A 20,724-nucleotide genomic window follows, 5' to 3' on the forward strand; every position below is an offset into this window, starting at 1 on the left:
AATTCGTTTAGCATAAGTAACGAATTAATTGATTACATCATCAGATATTATTATTCTCCCATCGGCAGTAGAAAATTTAACCTATCAGAAAATTAAGCTTACATTACCGAACAAGCTCACATTATACCTTCTATTCTCGAGTACACGATAATTAAATTTATTGAACACAGATACAATTACCAAATGAGGATGAATACATTCGTATAGATAGTACTCGTGTATTGTTAATTATATAATAGCTTACTTTTACTTGATCAAGCTGTTAAATATTTACGTTTTGACGCATACCAATGTTGCAATATACAAATATACAATATAACAAATTCGTAATTATATATATATATATTTTGATCCAAAATACCAGATTGGATTCCCAAGTGTTTATTGAATCCCGCTGATACGTATAAAACAATTTACAGTTTCCAGGGTTGCACAAACCACGAATCGGAAGTTTCTCTCATGCCATTTGCTTTCCTGCTGTGCTGGTACTACTGTATCCGAGCATTACTTTGTTATATAGAAACTCTACTATATATATTTATATATAATAGTACCAACTATACAGTATAGTATAAAATCAAATGTAAGGGAAAAGAAAAAAGAGTTTGCTCGGTGTAGAACATACGAGATTATTTATCACTGTGGGTCTCCTGGCGCCCAGATATCCGGTTTCTTCTCAACTCGTACTACTAGTACTCTAACACACTCAGTTCAGTGAATGCTATACAGCTTTGATCGGGCATTATGAATTAGAATGGCCTCAACTCTTCGATCGCTTTTATGTTCTCCATAATGTCTGTTGATTGCCGCACTTATCTGCTTTTATAGTTATCCACAAACCCATACGACCGAGAATTTAGGTTTTCTGAAAGGTATTGCCAAATAAAAGCTTTAAGTTGAGATAGAAATAGAGATAGAGAAAATGAAACAAGATGGAAGAGAAAAATTGCACGCCAAAAACTCCGCGTAGTGGTCTATACTCTTGTGAATCTTCTGAATCTAATCCCCCTGTGGTGTAACAGTAATAGTAAAAAGAAAAAATATCCAGCGTCTACGTCTTATTCGCTGTGCTTGTACTTTAATAGTCAGCGTCTCGCCGCGGAGGCCGTTTTTCAAGTTTACTCCGCCCAGCTGTCGAAACTTGCGTTTTCATGCGACGACCGGATGCTGTAGATGTGTAGTATGGGCTGTCGGAGGATAGTCTGAGATTGCTGAAGAAAAATAGACGATAAGGGAGATGAAAATCCAAAGTTGCCTATTGTTATCATTTGATACGCAGGGCAATACAATTTTATGTCTAGACTTAAACTTATTTATTGGAAAAAATCTGAAAGTTGATTTTATAAAAAAAAAAAAAAAAGAAGCAGGTGCAATATTTTTACCATTGAAAGCTTGAGTTGTAAAAAATTTTCTTTATCGATAATTGGATCATTTAAATTTAATTTTTAAAAAATGAATAAATTATTCGACCATTAAAATTTAAGATTAACGATAAAAAAATTTCTCTAGTACCGATACTTATTGAATCACTGATATGTTAAAAAAAATTATGCACTGAATAATTTATCGAAATTTTAAATTCAGAATTTATACAGTCGATCCATTTGTAATCACATCACCGAACTCATTAACCAATATTGACGAGTAATAATTCGTACTTGAACTACTGCAAGTAATTGGAAACTTTATGCAATTGCATTGACATGGAAAAACAATAGATTGGTTTCATTATACAACTGTTGACATAGATGGAACAGTATTTAACTGACTATACATCTATACACTCCAATATCCTATTTGTCTATATATATATTTAAAATAATGTAGTGTAGATGAAACGCACATATCAAATGGATCATTAAACACTTGTCTTCAATTGCTAGCACCTCTGAATCGTCGGTGATCGATTGGCGTGCATTTATAGTTACGCGGTAGCAGTTTCCTATGATACGCAAATGTCGATAATATTTTGCTGACTCTACCAGACTATTGAATTCTCTGCTCGTTCACACGAGTTGTGAAAGAACTTTTACACAAGTTAAAGAGTTTCAGCAGAAATATATTGATCGTTATGACAAAAAAAAATAAAAATAAATTTTAAAAATATGACATTTCAATTTATTTTTGTGACAGAATGAAAAATTATTCAGATTAAATACTGATAAAATTAACGCTTCAAATATTTATACGTGACGTTTACTGAGTTATTATTATCCTTAATGTAATGAATCTAAATAATTTATTAATGTTAAAGTTGTAATTAAATTACTGGATCTTCAATAATTAATAATAAATTTAAATACTAATGTGGCAATCAAAATTTAGTATAAGAGTAGAGCTATTCAATCTCGGCTATGATGAAATTAACATGAGAGTATATATTCAAATTAAAGCTGCGTGTTCATCAAAATCAGTTCAAAGCATTGCGCTTGATAATCGTACGTTAAAATTAATAATAATTTTATGGTGGCCAGTTATGTTGCATAATTCAATAGTACATGACAGTGACTGGGTGTATTTCTATCCATATAAATTAAATATATGATGCATAAATACGTTTGTTAATTAATTAATGATTAAAATAAAATAATCGCGTTATTGTGATACTATTGCGGTAAAGTTGGTTAACAAACACGTCCTATAATAATGCACACCTGGTATGATAGTATGCGTGGGATATGATCGTAAACCTTCTTGATATTCTCAAGAGCATAATTAACTGGTCCATGCCAACAACGTGAGATAAAATTTCATGTTAATAAAATTTAATAAATGTCACATGATATTACAAAATTAACAAACTGAACAATGAACATAAAATTAAAATTTTTTAAATTACAATTTCTGTTCTCATAATTGGGACGAATTGTAAAAAATTAATTGGAATATTTATAAAGATTATAAATAATTACAATAAATATATTTATTTATTATTGTATTTGTCGGTTAATTAGTCAATTAACTATATTACTAATGCAATTATCTGTAGATCAAGGAGAGTAAATTCTGAGAGGATTACTAATTATCCTGCCACACCCTAATCCATCACTACTTGACTGGGTGCTAATAAACTGAATAATTAGTTAGTATCTATTGTAGAATATTAATATCTATTCTATATTTGATTCCACTGAAACATATTAAAATTCTTCATTAAATATTACCAACAATTCTACTTTAATTTAAAAATATCTCTTAGAATATTGAGTGATGTCAATAAGTCGAGCAGCGTATAAACAATTGAAAACTGTCAAGATTGAATCTGCAGCAAACGTCTGTATTTATTTATTTTAAAAAAAGAATAAGATTACTAATGTCAGCAAGTCGTCGAACAACCAACAGATTTTGCAAGTGACATGAAAATCCCAGTAGTCAGTGTAGCCAACTCCTTTTGGAGGGAGAGATACAGAGGCCGAGGCTGAGAAAACTCGGAGATACGGGAGAAACGTGAACACACCGGATGACCGTTAAGGGATACAGAGATGATAAGAGTGGGATGGCTGTATTATAGTTCGCTGACGTGGTCACAGGATACAATTTCGAGCTCTAAAATTTTGGCCGAAAGTTATTTTCAGACCTTACCTATATTCTGCCCATTGGTTCACCCCTTCTCCCCCTTAGTTGTTAATGTCTCAGCATCATTGCACATACACACATACATGAACGTTGTTGACCCTCGGTATCAAAGAGAAACTGCAGACGCTTTGGCTCCCAAGTAGATGTAAAGGAGCCAGAGTAAATGTTCGATGGGTTGGCGAATTGGGTGGGTTGTGAATTTGAGTCTGTCGAAGGATCGTCAGTCGCGTGGAAGAGACCCTCGTAGTTGCTCAAGTGTCCGGCAACTATTCTGGACTGCTTCAATCTGCTATGACTGCTGCTTAAACCGTATGCTGGTTATCGTGAAATGTCTTTGGACGCAGTATTGATCCTAGACCAATAAGAGTAGGAGGACAAGAAGGACTGGGAAAAGGAAGGAAGGAGAACAGTAACAAAGACAAGGATATCGTGAGTCGTGAGGTCGTGTCTCCATCGCTTGACCTCATCGTATATTTTTATACCTCAGCTTCCTCATGGCAAATCGAAGCTTTATAAAACTCTATAAATCAACCTACTCGATCCACTTTTATAGCATACGTATACCGATATACCTATATCTATATACCTTTATAATATATATATTATATAAAATATATAGGTACTAAAAATAAGTTACGATTGTACTTTAAATTAATCAATATAATATATATAAATAAATAAATATAAATGGGGTTACGATAAATTATTGAAGATTGTGAAAAATGCTTCGCGTAATGTTACTGCAGATAAGAGTTATCGTGAGTAGCAACAGGTGATACAAAAAAAAATTATAAAAACTACTTTATTTTTTTTTTAATAAAAAATTTAAAGAAAATTGCTGAAGGGAATGAATTATTGATTTTGAGAGATATGGTGGTTTTTAGTGGGGAAAGTGGTGATCTTTTTTATTAAAGCTCGATCTTTTGTTCATTGTTACAACAAGATCTCTGTGGGGAGGTTTTGAGAATTAAACTTCGTAGACATAGACAATGCAGTGGGGTGTAGTACGCACTCAGACATTGACAATGAGACAAGTCAAGGGAGATAGAAAAAGATGTGAAGTAAGTAGTTGAGATGAGTGGAGAGAAAAGACGACAGTAGTCTCTCGTAGTCTCAAGAAGAATACAATTCTAGGGCAATATCCGGTGCGGAAAGGAATAAGATCGCCAGATCCGAGTATCAAATTTAAAAGTGAATCTTTTTATTCATATGTATAGAGAGATGCAATCTTTGCGACTATTTCTTCTGACAATTGCATTTGTTACATATATTGTGTGTGTTGTTCCATGCGTACTCGGGTGATTGCTGCTCTTTCAACTTCAATTTTATGTTTTTTATTTTGTTTATCTGATGAAAACTTATTTTATCCATAGAAAAATTTCCATTTTATTTAAATTGATACTCAAATTTGATTTTTAATTTTCAAAAAATACGAGGCAATTTTTATTACGTTTATTTTCTATATAAAAAAATAAAATTGACTGAACATGTTAATTGCGTTATAAATAAAGAACAATATTCAAAGATTAATCTGTCCTGATTTGATATTCAAAATCCGGTATCCAATGGGCAACACACGACTAAAAAAAAAATTCCCAAAATAAAAGCGAAAACATTTATCATTTACGTACACTATTCTATGTATTAAGTCTGTTATATTTTATTTATTTATTTTTTTTTTAATATTCAGTCAACCTAACAATACCATTGCATTTATAATCATTCTATATCCGCGGCAATAAAATTGGCCATTGCGTGCCAAACATACTCGCGTTCTAGTTATGAATAAAATTATGTTCCTGCTCAACAAAAACTAAAAAAATATCAGCATCACCAAAAAGTAAAAAAAAAATAAAAGCGTTTGGAATAATTTCAAATATTGAATCACCGCGAGCGTCAGAAAAATAATTTGTGAGAGGCGAAAAAAAATAAATTGTCAACGCCAAAAGACAATAACAGTCATGCGGTAGTGGTAGTGCTGCTGCTGTGAGAGAAGTCAAATCCACGTGACATTTTTATCATTGATAAATAATGCATGGACTGTCGTAACCACGAGAATTAGGAGTAGCAGAGGTAGATTGTATGGGGGGAAATAAAATAAAACTTTCTCTCTTTCTCTCTCTATCTTTCATCTCTCAGTTGAATAAAACAAGGGGCGCATTGAGAAAAGCACACAAAAACTTGTCGACGACGACTTTGTTATATAGAAGACACTATGCTAAGACATTTCGTGATTTTATTTCTTCTTCATTCGTATTGTAATAAATTCTGTATTAAGTGAACTGTCTCCGAATTTCTTTTATTATTTTATACTTTCTTCAAATAATATTTAAATAAAATTAAATATAATTAAACATGAATATTATTTTTTTGAATCGTCATAACGACGTATATTTTATTGCCACATCTTAAAAAAATTAGTCCAAGGTACATTATTTCGTATTGTTTTTTTTTTTTTTCAATACTTTTTTTCATTAAGGGGCTTATGGTCTGCACCGAGTGGATGAATGAATTTGATTTCACTGAGAATGTTAATGAGCATAAAAACAAAATATATTGAATAAAGCAAATAACCATAGCTATGCCTCACAGCAAACCCTGTGATATTTAGATAAATAGTTGAAGTAATGAGAGAACAGAGAAGAAAGGCTAAGCATCCAGGCATCATATCACTGTTGATTATTTTGGTACGATAATCAGAATGCCGGAGAGCTGTGAAGCTCCAATTTAATCCGAGACCAACTAATGTATTGAAAAGCGGGCCGCCGAAGCAAGCTGAGTAACCCATTCGTGCAAAGCCCTGGCGTGCTATTGCCACATTGGAGATGAGATCTAAAAGGGTAAAATTATCGGATAAGGTCATTCAGGGTTCAGATAACACTGTACTGAACTCGATCACGGTAAAAGAGTCGGGTGATCAAAGAAAATTTTACGGTTATTTGATAATTTATAGAGGGAATCTTTTTTTTTTTTTTTTTCCAAGTGAACTGAGTGAGTGACTGAGTGAGTGAATGGTGTATGAGCTTTTTGAAGAGCTACATCATCTGATGGAGAATGTTTTTCAGATGGATTAGCTTCACTCATGAGTTGAGGATGCAAACAGACTTACCTCCAACGCTGTTACCCCATGCTAGAAGGGTTAATCCTAACATAGCGTCGGATATTCCACTGGCAAAACCGATACTCTCTAGGACAGCCATCACTTCGCTTGCTATCACCCAGACCACTAGGGTTGCTCCCGAAAATCCCAGAAGTGCAAAAGCCTGTTATGCATCAATGATATTGATTATATTGTTTTAAATTAAAATTGATATGACCTATGAAATTATAAACTACAATCGGAAATTAATATATTGAATACATTTACACACTGTAAAAAATCACCGGGGTAAGTCCAAGCGGTGTAGGTGTTAAAATTATCGGTGTTAAATTTACCCCCGAAAGCGGTGTGAAAATAAGGCCGCCACCGGTGTAAATATTCTAGACCGGTGTTAAAATATTTTATTTTGTGAATATTTTTACTTACTCGATCACTATACTAGTTGATAAATGATATTTTTTATTAATTTTCATAAAGAACTGACATTTTTTGTGTTTTACACCGGCATTACTCCGCTTTTACACCTGTTACCCCGCTTTTACACCGATATTACTCCGCTTTTACTCCGGTTACCCCGCTTTAACACCGGTATTTCTAACACCGGTGTATTACTCCTCCTACACCGGTGTAATTTCATTTTTACATCGGGCGGAGTTAAAACGAGTCCATTTTTAACACCGCTCTTTTTACAGTGCAGATAAAGTAGCTTACAATTTCAAATTTTAAATAAAAAACTAGTGTAAAATACATAAAACCAATCACTTACATTGTGATATTTCGGTGGTTCATCAAGACTAGTTTTAGCAATTAGAATCGCAGATGCTATACCACCGAGGATTAATATAATTACAACTAATGGCAATGGTCCAAGTTTAACATCATGATCTGTAATTGAATAGTTATCAAAAACTAATTAGTATAAAGTTTAACAATTATACTTCAGAATTGAATACATTGTAAAATGACGATTGCTATTGTGGGCAAAACGCAAAGTTGAATACTGTTGAGTAATTTGGACCAACCAGACTTTTCGACAGTTTGGTTGACAACTGGTATAATAAATTGCAGAATAATCATTATCGGTGCACGTAAAATAAGTACAAATTTTAGTAAAATATTAGCATTTCTCCAGTCGTACACTTTTATAGGATTCATGTCAAATATAAACTCAACAAATAAACCTGTAGGACGACCTGTTTGGAATGACAATGCTGCCAGTGAGCTTGCTCGGAGCTCATCACTGTCTAAATGGATTTTAGATATTTCCGCAGCTATTGCAAGATCTGTCAATGATGGAAATCACAATCATGTCGAGTATTATTAAATTTAAAATATAAATATGTCAGGTATATTTTTATTAATGCTGACCTATTTTAGTTTTAATACTAAATGGGCCAACTTTAACTGGTTTACTGATATGCGCAGCCGCTGTTTTTGGTGACAAATATGATTGCAACATATCGTCGTCTTGAATTTGTAAAATTTTAGCTGGTGAAAGAAAAAACAAAATAATTAAAACTTTTATTGAAATTTTTATTTTCGAAACAATTGTACCTTTACGACTGGATTCGCGATTATCGACCCACTGCATTACGACCACAGTAATAATAAATAATATGTAAATTAAAAGTAAACCTGGAAAATGAATAATAAATTTATTATTAAGAAAATAAAAGCTTACATTAAATTACGATGTATTATAAAATGATAACAATGAGATAATGTAAAACCAGTGAAAAAAGTTCCAACAGTGAAACGTAACTCAGACTTTCCCACAATTCAATAACATCGTCTTCAGATATATATGATATCCAAATTATAGATAAAATGTAAAAACAACAGTCGCGCATAAATGTCTTGGCAATAATTTCAAACGGGGCAATGATTCCAATAGTACCGGCAATAACTGCTGTCACAAATACTCCAGCTCCTATTAATTCTACAAACATTATTAATTCACCAACACCCTCTTCCGAAACCAAAGAAGTAAATACGTCAGGTGCACCATTTCCAAATGCTAAAATCGTTACACCAGCGATATTTTCAGACAAGCGAAGCACATCTGCAATTACTGCTAATGAGGGACAAAAACTAAAAACATAAAAATTTTTTTTTATTAAAATTTTAATTAGAATCAAAGTGAACCTACAGATAGCTTCAGATTTTTACCATGAAGAATATATAATTTCATGTTTTTATTTTATTATTATAATAGTATATTTTACACCTAGGGCAGTAAAGTAAGAAATATTTCAGATCTCATGTGATTGTTGGCCGAGGCGAAGCCGAGGTTAACACACAGAAAAAAAAGTTATCTTGAGTCAAGAAAATATTTTTGAAGACAAACGTTTTCGGGAACCAAGTCAAGATTTTTTTGAGCCAAAAGAATTTGTCTTGGTTAAAAAAAATTCGTCTTGGTCGGAGAAGATTTCTACTTTATCTGAGAAAATTTAGGTCTCCAAAAAAAGTTTCTTGAATCAAGAATATTCACCTTCAGTTGAGAATTTTTTTTTTCTGTGCAAACTTTGATCTGAGGTTTTCTTATTTACTGCCCAAGGTCTCAATACTATTTTTCTTCTCGACGGATGCGGAATTCGGCAATTTCGTTTCGCACAGTGGGACAAAAGTTGACGCTTTTCGCCCGGAGGGAAGAAAAATTTTTTATAAACTCGGAAGTGAGAATTACGAAATATTTCATTTTAAATCAAGGATATAATTTATTTAATATGAAAAATAAATTTTTATGAAATTATCACCATGACAGTATTTCCTTAATTTTCACTTCATTAGCATGCAATTCCCAACCTTCTATGGCAAAAATATATGAAGCCATAATCTTGAAGGTTCGACGAAATTTGAAATAATAAAGACTTAAAAAACTTATATTATCTTTATCAGAATTCAAAATGAAAAATTTAATATAAAAAACTTGAGTTATAAAAGAGTTAGAGTGAGTTTTTTATTTATAAGTTTTCCCGGTACTTTGTCAGTTATTACAAGAAAATCAAGACCCTCATGGTTTGAGAATACATGTATATTTAGCTCACAACCAAGACAATACTCACAACAACAATAACAGAGAGGGTGAACGATAAAGGGTAAAATTCGAAAGTTTATACGTACAAGTTGTCAGCTGTTGTTCCTAGTATGAGAAATAAATATAATAGCCATAAAACAGACAATGTAATTCCGAGGATGAAAAGATATGACGTGTTTGAATCGAATGTACAGAAAAGTATTTCTGCATATTGGATGTATGAGTTTAATTTACAGTCACTTGTACTCCTAACCCATTCACACCGTTTGTCGGCTGGTATTTTCCACACATAAGAGCAATCATCCTATTTAAATATATGAATATACATACTTGCATTAATTTTTTAACCTTAAATATACATAAAATTTATCTATTTCAATTACTTCAGTAACCGGTATACTTTTTGAACGATACAATGAATTTCTCCACCTCATTTCAACCCAATAGTTGATATATTTTTACTCGAATTAATTATTTTACTTAACTTTACTTATAAATTTAATTTTTATCATCAATAGTATAATAATACACTTCTATTAACATGAAGTTAGTCGATCATCTCAAAAAATTCTCAATTAAAAGTAATTAGCAAAATAATTATTAAACTCTAATTTTGGTATAAGTAATTAGTAAAAAATTAACAAAGTGAACGCGGAGTAAATGCGGAGCGGATGATTGTATATTTATTTAATCACTACACGGAAAGAAAAAATAGGCGCTGCAACAGGATTTTCGTGTGACAGCAACAGGATTTTTCCTGTGGAATAAATAGGATAAGGAATAAGTTTCATGTACTAATTTTTTTGTCCGTATAATGAAATTTCAAAATTTGAAAAAAATGCAAAGTTTGGAAAAAATAAACATTTTTTTTCGAAGTTAATTTTTTTTTTTCAAAATTGAAATTTTTTTCAAATTTTGAAATTTCACTATACGGACAAAAAAAATTAGTACATGAAATTTGTTCCTCATCCTATTTATCCCACAGGAAAAATCCTGTTGCTTCCACAGGACTGCATCCTGTTGCAGCACCTATTTTTTTTTTCCGTGTAAGGGGAGTTTAATTTACTATTGAAACTCTGGTTCGAAGTAAAATTTACTCCTCAAAAAGAGTTATTTTAATATTAAAACTCTAAATCAGAGTGAATGCGAACTTAAATAAAATCCAGGTCACTACAGAATCACTCCGCTGAAAAAAAACTCTCCGTTTACTCCGATTTTTACAGTGCATTGAAAAATTTTCTAAAACCATTTGTTACGAAAAATAACTGTTATTATTTAAATTTTAATTTAAATTGATATCCAAAATTCTCTATTTTCAATTAACTATTGGAATTGTACGGGTTCTCAAACAAATCTCTGCAGACGACAACTACCTACATACATAGATGTATATGTCTCTCTAAACCAACTTGAAATAATAGTTTAGTGACACATACAACACACTGAAAAGTTGTTGTTAGTTTGCCATTACATGCTGAGGTGAGATTGAACAGGACACTCGTCTGGTCGTATAGCCGTCCACTACTATCTACTCAACTCGTCCGCAAGGCAAACGAGAGGTTCATTAGCGTCCAAGAGTCTGGCGCTCATCCATCTCTCTGCTTGAGTTGACGAGTTGTGCACCAGCAAAAGAACCCCATTATGCAACGCCAACTAGAGATGTCAAAAAAGTATAAAAAGTATAATAAAAAATAAAAATAGTAAAAAAATATGTTTTCACGAAAAAGAAATTGTCGAGAACACTCCAGTAAACAGACTACTGACTACTGGACACATTGAGGTCAGATCTGATAACTCATAACATAAAATTTTTATTCACTAAAAGTAACAAATAATTAATAATATGAAATAATAATAAAGGCAATTACTTTAATAAATAAGTGTTAAAATAAAAAAAAATGTGTATTTATAGGAAAGACCGGGGCACGAAGGGCCCCCTTAAGCCGGTTTTCTCTTCTTGTGGCTTTTGACCATCAAATTCGTTTATATTCCGTCTATTTCGGAAGAATCAGTCAAAATTTTGCAAAAAATCGAAAAAAAAAATTTTTTTTCTGGCGCACAAAGGCCCCCTCCTCAAAAAATTATAAAAAAAAATGTGTTTTTATTTTTCGTCAAGTTATGACCTCTATAATGTTTTTATCACATTTTAGGCCAATATGTGATAGGTGGAGTAAAATGGACCACGAAAAAAAAAAAATTGTAACGAAAAAAAAAATTTTTTTTCATTTTCCGTTAAGCTATGACCTCGATAATGGTTTTATTATATTTTAGGTCAATATGTGATATGTGGGGCAAAACGGACCACTCGAAAAAAAAAAAATTGTAACGAAAAAATTAACTTGACGGAAAATAAAAAAAAAATAATTTTTCTTATAATTTTTTTTTTCGGGTGGTCCATTTTACCCCACATATCACATATTGACTTAAAATGTGATAAAAACATTGTAGGGGTCATAACTTGACGGAAATCAAAAAAAATTTTTTTACCTAATTTTTGAGGGGGGCCTTCGTACCCCAGGGGGCCATAACACCCCGGTTTCCCCTACATGAAAAAATGAGAATTTACACTCTAAACATGAATAAGTGAAATAAGTGAATATTCACTAATTCTAAGTGCAAACCGAACCAGTAATTTCAATAAGTGGTTCGGTTGGCTCTCAGAATTAGTGAATATTAACTCATTTCACTTATTCATGTTTAGAGAGTGAGTTGCTGATAAGATAAAAGATTAAATATTCGATTTTTTGGTTTCATAATCACAGAATTATTTTATTTTTAATATTCATTTTTTATCGGTACTGTGCACGGCACATTTATAGCGATTACACAGTAATGAAACATAAAACAAGAAAAGGCGAAGCACTTTTTTTTCTGTAGTAAGGGTAGCTCTTATAATTAATACAAGCTCTGCGGTGGCATTGTTCATATAACGAAGAAACATCGTTGCAGAAAATCTCTTTTGCCTTAGAACAATTCCCAGCAAACATAAAGCCGTATTTTCTTGACTTTATTTAACTTCAGAGTACTTTAGAAAATTATAATTTTAATAATAAAATATTTGCTATTCATTACGAAGCATCATTATTAAATTTAATTCTTATTACCTATTATATTATTATGTTATGCATGCTTATTATTTTCCAAAGCTTGCGGCTTCAATTATATTAACCTGCTTTGCATTTAATGGTAGAATAATTAACAATAAACGCTAATAATAAATACAAACATTTTTTAGTAATAAAAATTAAATTTTTTTTTTTTCGAAATTAAATATGAATTTTTGTGCTTGACTACGACAATTTTTTTTTTTTATTTTGATTTGAAGTAATTAACCCAAATTTCCTGTTGCCACGGAAAATTTTTTTTTTTTTTATTTAAAAAAAATTACTAATAAAATTTTCTTATCTAATCGAAGTGGAAAAAAAGATTTGCAATCCCTGATTAAAAATATTGATTGAAAATAATTGAGAAGCGGTCACTCCATGCAAACTGTATATCTATATATACAAACAAAAAAATTGAAATCAATTGAAATTATTGAAAAGAATTCGAATTTCATCACTTTTAATTCTTTTCAATCAATATTTTTAAACAGGGATACTATTAGTAAATAAAAAAGCCGAAAACACAAAATTATTGAAGAAAAATAACATACAAAATTTTAATTTAGCGAAGAAGACACCGAATGTCTTTTTTGGTCAACAATAAATTGAGCCCACTGATAAATTCCTGAAAAAAATTTTTGGACACTCGAAATTGTACCAAAATAATAGTAAGAGTCATAAATGAGGGTTGAGAAAAATTTTATAAAAAAAAGAATTTTTTACCAAGTTTTTGGAGTGGTCAGTTTTGCCCTCCTTCTCGTATCATAAACGAAAAAATTTTATAACATGAAGTTTTTTAAAAAGTTTTCATTTAATTAATCTTGAATTTCGATACGTTTTCTGTCGTTAACGATTGTGTTTCGTAATAACCACCTGGTACATATATCCTGGATAGAGTTGCGGACTACTGTAGCACTGAATTCCTTCATTAAAACTCCAATAGAACGAGGAAGATCGTTTTCTGTTGGCGTTAATTTTGATAGAGATATAATAACTAGGAATACAATAGTTTTTAGTTAAAAAAAAAAAAACCTACTCTCATTCATCACGTCCAAGTGGATTTCAACTTCGCTGTAAAAACTTATTTTATAATAGAAAAGAGTAAAAACGTATAGAAGAGTAAGTATCAAAAAATAAACTTTTATTACTGTCACATCATTGTGAAAAATGATTCGATGCGTCAACCAGGATGACAAGCTTTTTAACGTTAGTTGTCTGTATCCGGTCGTACTGATATAACCGAGCTACTTTCTAGTGGAAGGGATTTGATAACAATGTTCGAATCTAATAATTTTTATCAGCTAAAAATAAAACTCATCTTCAGAGCATTCACTCGTAAATATTTTCGAGTTGTTCAGTATCACGTAAATACTAGATTGTGAAAGCGAAATAAAATTATTAAATTTTTCGTCGCAATTACAAACAATGGGGCCCACTAGACTGTTAATTATAGTCTTGTTAAATATTGTTATTTGTAATTCACTTGAAGAATGGAATGGTTCATCAGTTTGTCGAAAAACTGTCAGGTAAAATTTTAAATTTTTAAATATTTTATCTAAAGATTGAATTTTTAACAAGACTCAATTTCATCGTAATTTATTTTTATTTTTTCAAATGAAATTTGATCACGAGAGGTAAAGATGTTATTAATTTTAATTATAGCAAACAAGTATCGCGATACGTGCCATACATCGAGACCTACACAAAACGAATAATATTTTTCAAAAAAACATCAACGAGATACAATTACCGGTGGCAGGTAAAAATATCTCACTAAAAAAATTTAATGCTCATTAATCATAATAATTAATTGTATGATTAAACACAGTAATTTAAATAATCGTTTGGTTTTAGTACCATACAGAATGGTTCGTTGAAGAAACTTGCTGTGCAGGTTACACAGAAGAGGACAATTTGTGTCGACCAATTTGCAATGGGGGCTGTCCAAACGGGCTCTGTGTACGTCCTCGCGAGTGCTCTTGTGATGTAGGATACACACTTGTAATTACCAGCAGTGGCCAAACATGCGAGCCACACTGTCCGTTGGGTTGCACCATGGGCACATGTACATCTCCAAACACCTGCACCTGCAACCACGGCCATGAATTAGCCGATAATGGACATACATGCGTGCCTTCTTGTACAACACCAAAATGTGGTCTTTTCAGCCAGTGCGTTTCGCCCAACGAGTGTGTCTGTGATCATGGATACGAAAAAGTATTAAATTCAACGATTGAATTTCAGTGCCAGCCAATTTGTAATCCCGAATGTGGAAATCACAGTTATTGCCGTTCACCAAATGACTGTGCCTGTAATCCGGGCTTCGGAATTCCGCCAACCGAAGAGTTCTCATCAACGGAGGCCTACTCTAAACCATTGACATGTGTACCAGAATGTTCTCCAGCCTGTGGAGCTTACAGCTTTTGTATTGCTCCCAATAAATGCGAGTGTCAATCAGGCTACGCGTCATCAAACAACTTGACTGAATACGACAGCGAATCAATGACACAGTGTTATCCAGTGTGTGTACCATCGTGTGGCCCTCATGGTATCTGCGAGTCTCCGAACAAGTGTCGCTGTAACCCAGGGTTCAATTTAATAATCGAACGTAACACCACAACAGCAGAGATGACATCGGTAACATGCGAACCTATTTGCGATCCCCCATGTGGAATCCGTGGAGACTGTATCGCCATCAACACATGCTCCTGTGACGTAGGATGGAAAGTGATGGTTACCAAGCTTGATGACAAAATTGACCGCTACTGCACACCGCAGTGTGATCGACCTTGCGGTGAGTTTTCGACCTGCATCAAAACCGATGTGTGCGAATGTCACCCGGGTTACGAAATAATTCCCACAGACCATGACCATTTAAATCCTCAAGAACCTATCAATTGTCGGGCCACATGTGAAAAACCTTGTATCAACGGGATCTGCGCTTACCCAAACGTGTGTACATGCAATGATGGTTATAGCCTAGACACCAATGATGCTTATAACTGCGAGCCGATTTGTGGATCAGAAGGCTGTACTAATGGAATATGTTCAGCTCCTGGACAGTGCACATGCGACAAAGGCTACAGATTGAGTAATCATTCACCGTGGTTTTGTGATCCCGTATGTGACAATTGCATAAACGGAGCTTGTATCGCTCCCAACGAATGTATCTGCAATGTGGGCTACGAGAAAAACGAAGCTGGTCAATGCGTTCCCAGTTGCTACGGCCGTTGCGTCAATGGAAGTTGCATTGCGCCCAATAAATGTCAATGCAATCCAGGCTTCACTCCTAACATTGACAGTGATAATTTAGAAAGTATTTTATCGATGTGTGTACCTTTTTGCATGTCCAATTGTACAAATGGCACGTGCACATCACCGAATGTCTGCACATGTATCGAAGGATACGAGAAAAATAATAAAGACGAATGTGTGCCGAGTTGTGATGGACGTTGCAATTTTGGACATTGTGTAGCGCCGGGTCAGTGCAATTGCTATTCCGGTTACGTCTCGGTAGATGATCTCAACAGCATGTGTCAGCCATACTGCAAAGACGGATGCATTAATAGTCTGTGTGTCAGCCCTGATACATGTCAGTGCGACTCGGGTTACGTAACTAGTAATATTAATGCAAGTTATTGTGAACCTGTTTGTGAGAATGGCTGTTCTCATGGTGACTGCATTGGACCGAATGATTGCCAGTGCCATGAAGGCTACGTACGAAAAAAACTAGACAATGGAACAGAATCTGCTGTCGTCGAAAATGGAAGCGTCGGTGGTGAAGAGTTTGGCGGCTGTGTCAATCCCTGCGAAGGTGGATGTGGATCCCATGGGATTTGCAATGTCGAGAACCGGACGTGCGACTGTTTTTACGGGTGGACTGGCCAAAACTGTGGCTCTGCCTCGCTCTGCGGGATTATCCGCAACGATGGCGACGAGGATTTACTTCAATGGTGAGTATTCATGTTGGTTTTTCTTTCACACAAAAAATAAAATAAATGAAAAAATAAAAAGCGTAACTGTTGGAAATTTCTAAATTGTTAAAAGCTTAAAAATTATTTTTATAGATTTACTTTATTTATTTCGAATGTTTTGATGGACTGGAATAATAAAAATAGCGATATTTAAAAAAAAACGAATTTCATTTGAATAATTCTCTGAGAAAAATCCCGAGAATCGGTTATTGCAAAAAAAATATATTCTATTGATTTAATGCATGACTCGGTGAAATTTGACGAACAGCTTAATTCATGAATAATATCAAGGGCATTGAATTATTCATCATTACTATTATTATTATTATCAAAGTATTTATATTGGTTTTAAATTTGAGCTGGGACTTTATCCGAAAAATAATGAGACGATAACGGTATAGACTATCAGACTTTTAGCCCGGAGCATTTTGATTGTCCGTTACGCCCATTACTAGTCGAGAGTCATTGTCAGAGATTTTCATCCTTTAGCTGAGTAGCGAAAACGGGAAAAAAATAAAACGAAAAGTAAAAAAAAAAAAAAAAAAAATTATGAATGAAGCCCGGGTATTTACGAGGATCATAAAGCTTGATGCACGAGTTAGTCTGCCATCGTTGTCGCACCGCTATCGATTCCTTTATTTTTCATGTAGTACTTATACATATGTACATATCTATATATCTATAGATATAAAGAAAATATATATAAGCTCACGAGTCAGAAATACGAGTTAACGATTCACGATTATTGAAGCCAGGCAGGCAGGTTTAGTCGAATCGGTTAAACTATAAAATTATCCGATGCCTTGCGATGTTTTCACAGGATCACTGATAGGAATGGGACAACTAACGACACCGTCGGGGATTTTGAGGCCGTAAACTGGCACGGACCGACTTGCAACGAAAACTGTATCTTGACTAGTGCCAGTAGTAACGACACCGGATGCTTTCGTCTACTTGCGTCCGACAACGACGTCGTCGACGACGTCTACAAAGATCAACGATACGACAACAGTCATGTCTACGTCTGCTTTCTCGATATCGGTAAATTTTTTTTTCACAGCCTTATTTTTATTTGTTACTCGAATAGATTATTTAGTCGTTTACTCCAACAAAGTAAAAATGATTTTCGTCATTTGAAAAAAGGACAAGTAGATAAAATTTTTTACTTGTCAGTTTTCCTTTGATGAAACTAATACTGTTTTTTTTTTTTTTTTAATATTTTTAGTCTGAGATGTAGTTAACTGAGTTTTCATATTTTCATTAATGATATTGGATTTTTAATTGCAGCTTCATCGTGCAACGCTTCAGGTCTTCAGTTGAGCAATCTAGTTCTCTCGAGCACACTAGGTGCGATAGTCGTCATAATTGCAATTGTCGGAGTCGCGGGGACAATTTTCTTGGTGGTAAAACGACGTAGACATCGGAATTTCTTGGGTAAGCATTAACGAGTAAAATATAGCGGGAATATGAGTATAGCGCCCCGTCGTTAAGAGTAAATCGCTGTAATTTAACGAACATAATGCTTGATTTTTAGCAAGTCTAACGAACAGTGACAACCTGTTGGGACAGTCATCCGAAGGCATAGATTCGCTGATATACCACGACGTGCATTTGTAGTCGAGGCATTTAGTGAGTGAGTGAGTGAGTAAGAGAGTTCTTGGATAATTTTATATCAAACTTGTGTATGCATGGCTGAAAAAAATTAATGAAAATTTCTCGATTAAGAAGTGAAAAATCAGGCGATCGTCAATCTTTATATTCTTCATTTTTTTACGTATTTTGTAAATTTTATTTTTATAAACTTTTTTTTTCAATAAAGTAGTTTGCAATATTTTTTAAAATAAATGAAAATATAATCTATATTATTAAAAATATGATCTTGGTCTCCAAAAGTAAAAATATTTAGTATTAAAAATAAAATTTCAGAGTAAATACAAAAAGCACAAACCGTAAAAGCTTACAATATTAAATACGCTTGCGGGAGACTTTTCTCACTGCACTGTACAGACAAGCCACTTGGAAATCAAGATGAATAATAAAAAAAAAATAACCTCCGCTACGGTAGCGGTAATTGGTGGCATTTATTCTTTGCATTAATTAGTAAACGCGTGATAGCTTAAACTTTAACTCCGTCGTTTTGTAATTCTTGTATAAGCAACTTAGAAAGCACGACATTTCTCTCGACATTTTCCGTACTCATTAAACTCGCTGTGTACTCTATACATATCCACTGTGCACAAAAAAAGATAAGGAAATATTTTTCGTCTTTATCTTGACCACGGAAGTTGCCTTTTTTATTATCATCTCTTTTATATTATTATTATTTTTTACTTTTCGAAAAAGATTGCATATTCCCTCTTTCATCTCTTCTTAGAAACCCTACCCACAGACCTCATTCTATCTCATCTCATTCTCTCGTCTTTACCCGAAAATCTACGACACTTAAAAAGTTTCTATATGTACCTCCTTCCCTCCCCCTTCACCCGAAACCGCCATTAAACTCTAAAAACTAGTGCCATTACATTTGTAAGCGACTTTACTCAGTTAAAATATTATCCACAGAATTATTGCCATAGTAAAATTATTTTTTTTTTATCCATTATTAAAAAATATTAAAAAATTTATTATTTTTATTTTAATTAAATTCAATTTTATCAGTTCAATTATTCACAATAAAATATTTAATTAAATTTTAAAATATCAACCGTAGTAATTTTTTTTCTCCTTAATAACAATAATAAAAAAAAAGAAAACGAACAATTATTAATTAGCTCATAAATTTTTTGAAAAAGTATAAAAATAATATGAAAAAAAAAAAAAAAAAAACTAAATATCATAACCAGGTAACGTGTTTGAATGTAGTCTTTATTGTACTTGGATCAAGAGAAAAAACATTACTCTGTAAAAAAAAAAAGAAAAACCAGAGAGGAAAATGTGTCAGGAACATGAAGGGATATTTTTTATCCGGATGAAAGAGTCACTAAAATCCAGCAATCTCTTCTACAAAAGGATCCTTTCGACGGTTGTTGACGAGACCACTAGCATCAGTAGTCGCAGCAGTAGTAGTAGTAACAGCACTAGATAGAACTGGGGTGAGTTGCTCATTAGAGTTTACTACGTCGCTCGTTAGTCGACAGAGCTGACTCGTATCCCTTCACAACATTTTGCGGAACGTTGCGTTTTAAACTTTTATCCTCGTTTGTTACATACCCATTCGATCTTCTTGTCCTCTTCATTATCTGATTTTTCATTTACATTTCTCCCTCTTACACACATATATCTATATTTACACATGTCTGTACAAATATGTATTTTATTTTTATAGTTTAACTTTTTTCGTCCGCTTGTCATTACGAGAATCAAAACTCGTCCTCACGACACATTAATCACTTACTATCACACACTACCACTGGCTTCCGGTTTACACTCGTTAGTAGTTTTGTTAAAGAATTTTGAGCTTTAGATCTCGTATGTCATTTACAAGAGCTTTTATGCAATAATTTTAATACACAAGTGAGATGAATAAATAAAAATCACTACCAGCTGAAAAGAACATTTTATTTAAATACAATTAAATTTATTTAAATAAAAAGTTATGAGCTCGTTATTTATTTTTTTTTTGTTCTCTACAGTGTAACGTTTTCTGATATAAATATACATGTATACATGTATACAAATTTAATTTATAACGTGCGATATGAACTAAATGTATATTTAATTTGTAATAATTGAATTTTATATTCATTTGAAACAAAAAAAATATATGTGCATATAAATATGTATATATTTATTATTTTATTGTGTATATCATGCGAATGAGTGAATAAGTAAGTATTTTGTGTATTGTAAATCGATTAATTTTTATCGCGGCAATGAATTTTTTCAGGTCACGTGAATGTCACGCATAATTGAGTCAACTGTATTATATTTATA

General features: G+C 32.8%; 3 protein-coding genes across 6 annotated transcripts in view; 2 read left to right on the forward strand and 1 right to left on the reverse strand.

Moving 5' to 3' along the window:
- The window catches only part of LOC130668476 (uncharacterized), a 67,505-nt gene that overhangs the window by 18,447 nt on the left and 28,334 nt on the right, over positions 1-20,724 (forward strand). The gene's annotated exons all lie outside the window — the stretch shown is intronic.
- Positions 1-20,724, reverse strand: part of LOC130668471 (mitochondrial sodium/calcium exchanger protein-like) — a 37,784-nt gene that overhangs the window by 14,667 nt on the left and 2,393 nt on the right. Inside the window, exons 1-9 of one of the 4 annotated variants that reach the window (XM_057470784.1) lie at positions 10,097-10,475; positions 9,800-10,017; positions 8,574-8,767; positions 8,231-8,311; positions 8,045-8,164; positions 7,630-7,959; positions 7,443-7,561; positions 6,686-6,839; positions 5,983-6,408 (exon numbers count right to left, since the gene is read on the reverse strand). In XM_057470784.1, the coding sequence (XP_057326767.1) occupies positions 6,035-6,408; positions 6,686-6,839; positions 7,443-7,561; positions 7,630-7,959; positions 8,045-8,164; positions 8,231-8,311; positions 8,574-8,767; positions 9,800-10,017; positions 10,097-10,147 (1,641 nt within the window). In that variant the 5' untranslated portion in view covers positions 10,148-10,475 and the 3' untranslated portion in view covers positions 5,983-6,034. Of the gene's footprint in view, positions 1-5,982; positions 6,409-6,685; positions 6,840-7,442; positions 7,562-7,629; positions 7,960-8,044; positions 8,165-8,230; positions 8,312-8,438; positions 8,768-9,799; positions 10,018-10,096; positions 10,480-20,724 lie in introns of those variants that run through there. The other 3 variants (XM_057470783.1, XM_057470785.1, XM_057470786.1) reach the window with 3 other exon arrangements.
- On the forward strand, positions 13,927-19,414 carry LOC130668466 (protein draper-like). The gene is made up of 6 exons (XM_057470770.1): positions 13,927-14,343; positions 14,480-14,576; positions 14,672-16,770; positions 17,612-17,832; positions 18,079-18,225; positions 18,326-19,414. Exons 1-6 carry the CDS (start codon positions 14,243-14,245, stop codon positions 18,406-18,408), a joined length of 2,748 nt encoding a protein of 915 aa, XP_057326753.1. The 5' UTR covers positions 13,927-14,242; the 3' UTR covers positions 18,409-19,414.

Source organism: Microplitis mediator, chromosome 5 (genome assembly GCF_029852145.1).
Source record: "Microplitis mediator isolate UGA2020A chromosome 5, iyMicMedi2.1, whole genome shotgun sequence".
NCBI classification, from domain to species: Eukaryota; Metazoa; Arthropoda; class Insecta; order Hymenoptera; family Braconidae; genus Microplitis; species Microplitis mediator.